At 40.4% G+C, this 6,255-nt stretch overlaps 1 protein-coding gene across 1 annotated transcript in view; it reads left to right on the forward strand.

The window, feature by feature from the left end:
• LOC109476121 (calcyphosin-like protein) overlaps positions 1–4,525 on the forward strand; it is a 9,713-nt gene extending 5,188 nt beyond the window's left edge. Inside the window, exons 2-4 of the mRNA XM_019777016.1 lie at positions 1,045–1,222; positions 2,020–2,232; positions 3,620–4,525. Coding sequence (XP_019632575.1) covers positions 1,045–1,222; positions 2,020–2,232; positions 3,620–3,721 — 493 coding nt within the window. The 3' untranslated portion in view covers positions 3,722–4,525. The remainder of the gene's footprint in view (positions 1–1,044; positions 1,223–2,019; positions 2,233–3,619) is intronic.
• The last annotated feature ends 1,730 nt before the right edge of the window (positions 4,526–6,255 follow it).

Genomic DNA, 6,255 nt, shown 5'->3' on the forward strand with positions numbered 1-6,255 from the left:
CTAAGTTCTATTTTCTTTACTAATTTCGTCTTCTTTTCGTTTGTATTTTGGCATTCTACGACATTGGTATTAGTTTTTATTAATTTTTTTTGTAACTTATGGTATATTTTTGCTCATTTTGCAACTGTTTTGTACGATTTACAGTATGGTTGAAAACTTTTTTTTTTTTGAAACGGCCGAAAATTCATGCGCGCGTGGATGTCATCCATATAATCAAATCAACATGGCCTTAGTGCGCTGGAAGTTAATTTGATTGCTTTCCACAAAATGACACAGGAAAATTCCCACAGGGAATTATCGTGAAATACGAAACGAACAAAAAAAATTACAAAACCAAATGATGGCAACTTGATGTACTGCCAATATGGATTTTCTAAACCCAGATTCGACCATGATAAAAATGTACAGATGTACCTAATCCTTCATTTCAAAGTAAAGTAAAATAAAAATGAAATATTGCCCCCCAAAAAGAGTTTTGTTCCATCCAACGCACAGTGCAGACGTGGCGATTTTTGTCGCCCACATAGGCTATATGAGCGCCAAAAAAAAGAAGAGAGTACAACCTCCGAATGTAGATCTATTTTTGCTTGTCCATTAGGCCATGTTGATTTGATTATATGGATGACATCCTCCGGGAGACCCAAAACTGATGCGAGCGTGCGAATAAAAAAAAGTTTTGCAAAAAAAAGTTGTTTTCATTATGAAATCTACGTGGTCATGAGGGTTGAACAAATGGCACAGAATATGGTTTGGCGAATAATCTAATCCTCAAGTTCATTTCCTTACAATTTCGTCTTTTTTCGTTTGATTTTGGCATTCTACGACATTGGTATAGTTTTTACTTATTTTTTGTAACTTACGGTATATTTTTGCTCATTTTGCAACTGTTTTGTACGATTTACAGTATGGTTGAAAACTTTTTTTTTTGGAAACGGCCGAAAATTCATGCGCGCGCGGATGTCATCCATATAATCAAATCAACATTGCCTTACGAACAAAAATTGTAATTTTTAAATCTCATATCACGTTTAATTTTACTCCCAGGACGTTCCGTATCATGGACGATGATGGCAACCGTAGTCTGAGTTTTGAGGAGTTTCAGGAGGGTTGTGCAGACTACGGGCTAACTCTCACCGCAGAAGAGTTAAGGGAGATTTTCACCACTTTCGACACAGACGGCGGCGGTACCCTCCACTTCGATGAGTTTCTCAAAGGCATTCGGGTGAGTGCTTCAGTTGTCTACAGTACTAGCAGACGGCACGGCTACGTATGGATTTTGCATTAGCTATGCGTGACTGTACATATGCGTGATAGATAGAATAAAGAAATACCACACAAGTAAGACCTCTAGCAGATGAATTTGGATTTAAGATAGTGTATTTCAACATAGTGCATCGGACCATGATGCCCGCGGATGATTGATTGATAGTGTATTTTGCGTGGTTTTTTTTTTTTGGCATTGAGTACGCAATTTTTGTGTTTCCTTTCTTTTACTCTTAGGCCACACCGATTTAATTTTATGGATGACATCCTCTGAAGACCCCCAAACTAGTGCGCGCGGGCGCCGGATAAAAAAAATTCGGCCAAAAATAAAAATGCTACTAAACCATAGGAATACAATGCTGGTATTGTGAATTCGCGTCAGTACTTAGCGACGTATATGGCAAGCCGGCACATGCTGGATTTTTGCAGCATTTATGAATCGGTACTGTACTTAATGTACTGAGTTCTTGAGTCGTGGAGCTTCGAATTCGATAGCCTGGGCGCTCGGCTTTGTCGCCGACTACCATGGACTACCCAGTCCTAGAGCCTCGGTGGAGGTGATTTTTTTTTTTAGGGCGACAGTCGAAAATCAATGCGCGCGTGGATGTCATCCATAAAATTAAGTCGGTGTGGCCTTACGGGATGTATAACAAGCAAAAAAGAAACACGGTTAAAACACTGACCTGGATCCCACATCTGCTTGGAGATCATATACTAGTAGATATAATGGTTTGTCTGAAATGTACTTGTTTCCAGTCCAACATGTCCGAGGGAAGACAAGGCATCGTCAAGAAGGCATTTGAGAAGGCTGACAAGTCTGGAGACGGCGTCATCACACCCGCTGACATGAAGGGAGTGTACAACGCCCGGCAACATCCCAAGTACAAGAACGGGGAGTGGACGGAGAAGGAGTGTTTTGAGGAGTTTCTCAAAACTTTCGAGCCCGACGCGTCCAAGAGAGATGGACGTGTAAGTCAATGTTACCATTTCAAGTCATAGTAGAGCACCTCCTGCATGGAGTTTTTAATGGACCGACCTATAGAAATCTGAATCTTGTTTAATTTTAATCGTCAATGCGTTTAATGTGTAGCCTGGGCACCACCCTACTTGTATGCCAGGGCTCCCACACTATACTTGTTAGGGAAGCGAGTGTGGAAGCCCCGGCATACAAGTGGGATGGTACCCAGGCTATTTAATGTGTATTTCTTTCAAGTTTTTAATATGTAACACTTGTGTAATTCAGCCAAAACTGGCTGCCAGTCAATGTGAATAAACAGTGTTCGTATTCAGTATTCAGGGGCTCTACAAAGAATCTAAAGCACGTGCATATAAACCAATATTAAAGGGAGTCTCGGGCTGTACAGAAGGAACAAAATCATCTTAACTATTTCCGCAATTTACCCAACAAATGCTAAGCATAGCTTCCCACTGAAACATCTAAATTACAGGCTATCACTCAAGAAGAGTTTTTCTGTTATTATTTCTGTTAGGCCACAGCAAGTAATTTTTATGGATGGCGTCAGCGCGCGCATTAATTTTCGTCCGATTTTGGGGAAAAAAAACAAGAAATTTGGTTGCACTCTGACAGTGATTAACATGCCGAAAATGGGCAAGGATTTCTTTTCCCATGCCGGAAGGTGAACGGCAGATAAATTTGAGCAGAAGAGACAAGAAAAGGCTCTGCATATTAATGTTTTGTCTTTTACTTTGATGCAGTGATTTATTTCATTCCTTTTTATATGTGATGCTGGCTGTGTATATGTGATGTTCCCACTGAATCAAAACCATTCGTACAGTGGTTGAAACCTTTTATTTTTCAAGGTTGTTTCAGTGCGAGATGGATGTTGTAATAGTTAGGTATCATTTCTTGTTTGACAAGGTTTATGATATCAAAATATGAAAATGTAGGAATCTTGTTTTTTGGCCCGCCTTCTTTTTTTCGCCCTATCGCATTAGATTTGGATTCTGCGGAGGATGTCATTTATAAAATTTACTTGCTGCGGCCTTGTCAGATAAAATGCCTTTAGTTTAAGGTAGGGCCAGGGGATGGCTGAGCACTTCTAGGGGTGTCTTAAAAATACTACTTTGTGATATATATGGCTCTTGATTTTTTTCTACAAGTACCTTGGTACAATATGATAATCTATGCAAAATTTCATGACGTCATGATGACGTAATCAAAAATTACAGGCCTCGCCCCTTTTTTTAAAAAGTTGTTCCCACTCCCTAACGATTGAATGTACATCGCTAATATTTTGATGAAGGATAGATAATAATGATTTAGTTCAACGTACGGCAGCATTTTAAGATATTTTTTGAAATTTATTTTTGTCGATACGCCCCCCTCCCCCTACAGGTCACACAGGAGGAGTTCATGAACTACTACTGCGGCATCAGCGCTTCTATTGACAACGACGCGTACTTCGACCTCATGATGCGGAACTCCTGGAAGCTTTGAGGTCTCTGCCCGACATCTGGACGTTCATCTGTGTTGGTGGTGGTTAAACTCGTAACCAGCTGTGCTGCCTCTGTACTGTAGCTTTCATAATCATCGGTTGTCGTCATGTGTCCATTAGGTCACGTGCCCATTAGGTCACGTGTCCTATAGTGATTGCGGGTCATTTAACCCGATGAAGGCTGCAGTACGGACAACAGTTTAGCTGTTTGTTATAGTTCGATTTTACATAGCCTTGTCATCCAACCAGTGCCCTTTATATGTTATATGTTGCCAAACATACAACATCAGTATAAAAATTCATATTCGTAAAAAGACGAATAAGTCTATGACAATAACAGATACGGTCATTATGGTTAGATTATTCGTGATATGCTGATAAAATAGTTTTGCTATAGATGTGTTAGGGTGTAACTCCAATTGGTATAGCTGACTAGTACATGTATTAGAAACTGAAGTTTAGGAACAAATACGGACGTTAAATCTGTACATTGTTTTGTCGTAGTTGCAATTTTGATGATGTTGCTGATGTATTTTAGTCAGTGAAATTTTAAACAATTTGCTGTAAACGCATTGATCTCAAAAGCTTTCCTTTTAAACGGCATGTAACACTTAGACAATGTTATATCAGTAGGATAACATGTTTATATGCAGTTGTCAATTAAATGCCTGAGCTAATAAGGGGGAGAGAAACGGGCAAATAGTACTTAGTATTGTATAAGCTGACCAACTTCCGAAGTCTTTCGTATTGACATGTGTATATTCGTTTGCACTATTACTGCTTCTTGAACACGTTTTATTTCCAGACTTCTTTGTGTCGATGTGTGTTTTTCTTGTTCGTTACTGCTAGGGTTATGGGACAGAAATTTTTTAGTCGGCGTTTAAATGCAAGTACAAGTCAACATCAACCGAATCAAAGCTATCGAGTCGAAAGAATTAATTTCACAAAAGTTCTATACATATTTGTGTGAATGTAATACGTGCTGGACGACACGATATCGGCGTCTTGTCATGGAATGCTGCCGTTATTTATTTTGCCGCTAAGGGGCGTTTTTGATCCATGGCGAGTTCAACACCAAGTGAAAGCCTGTTGTGCAGACTTTCTAGCTGGTATTGTTTGTTTCTACAAGCCATGATAGGCTCGGTTTTCGGGGGAGGGGCTGTATCCACGCGAACCGAATCCGCCCGCACTCATAGAAACAAATGACCACGCACTAGAAGGTCTGTCAGAAACTGCTGCTTCTATTGCTGCAGAGATTTGTTTGGGCGCTACGGGGCGTTTTTAATCCATGACAATTTTAACAATAGGTGTCATAAATTACTGTTCAAGATTTTTTTTTTTTTTTTTTGCCGCAACGGAGCGGTTCTTATTCAAGGCAATGTCAATACCAGGTGCCAGAAACTGTCAGATTCCCTACGCATTTTCCTATATGAGGGTCTGCATGGGGGGGGGGGTCCTGGCAACGGTTAACGGTAAATTCAGGACGGCCGGCAACGCTTAACGGTAAATTGATAGGCTTTTTTTTCGAGCTGCACTGGGCTTGGTATCCTCGCTTTGAATTCAGGATGACAAAAAACGTTTTACGTTGAATTAAAACGACCAATAACGCTTCACGATGAAACGCTTAACGTTGAATTAGAGCGAGTCGGCAACGATTAACGGTGAATTAATTATAAGATAGCCCATAACGGTTAACGAAAAAGGGCATGCAGGCCCTCCTATATGGCAATTGATGCGATTTGACCGGATATATGTAGCAGAAATATAGAAGCAATAGAAGAATTCTTTTATCTTCTGGTGATAAAAGAAGACGTTTCTACCAATCCCTATCACATGTGGTGTGCTCTGTAGGATCTTACATGTACATCGACACCTAACGTCTTATCTGTGTGTCAAAGAGTACTACACTGTAGTCGCACTGGGATTGCTCTTTACTAATTGACTGTACTTCTACAGTCTGTAGTGTAATTCAGCTGTGTGATACCTATCCTGTTTCCGGCTGGAAATGATGATAGAGAACATATTTTTCTGTTCTTCACAATTATTCCTTGTTTATCTATTTGCATATCTCGAAATATACTATTACTCGCCCGCTCAGAATTCTCGGATATCTTTTCCTTATCTCTCTCGCCGGGCGGTTTAGACCAAAGTACCCGTAAACACTTCCAGGAGTTGTACGCAGACAAAAAACAGATGTCCCGAGTTTGGATGTTTGACAGGGGAAAGAACCTGAACGTCTAATTGGCAAATTGGGTCGAGGGTCACACAGCAGAACTTTAGGAGAGCTTTATAGCTAAAACTGGGATTATTGTGTCGTCTTACTGTCGGCTGTGGATATGGAAGGATGCCTACTACTACTGTCGGCTGTGGGCCGCTGAGAGCGCAAACATTACGAAGTGTGTTGATAGAGTGTACATGTGGCCCTGCCTAGTGCTCTAAAGTGTCTAACATGTCTAATAGGTGACATAGGTCAACATGCCTGCAGCTCTATGATGTATTGTACTTTTTCAGAGTTGCAGCTGTTCATTTAGGGCTA

The sequence above is a fragment of the Branchiostoma belcheri genome, unplaced genomic scaffold (genome assembly GCF_001625305.1).
Source record: "Branchiostoma belcheri isolate BF01 breed outbred unplaced genomic scaffold, Haploidv18h27 scaffold36, whole genome shotgun sequence".
NCBI lineage: Eukaryota > Metazoa > Chordata > Leptocardii > Amphioxiformes > Branchiostomatidae > Branchiostoma > Branchiostoma belcheri.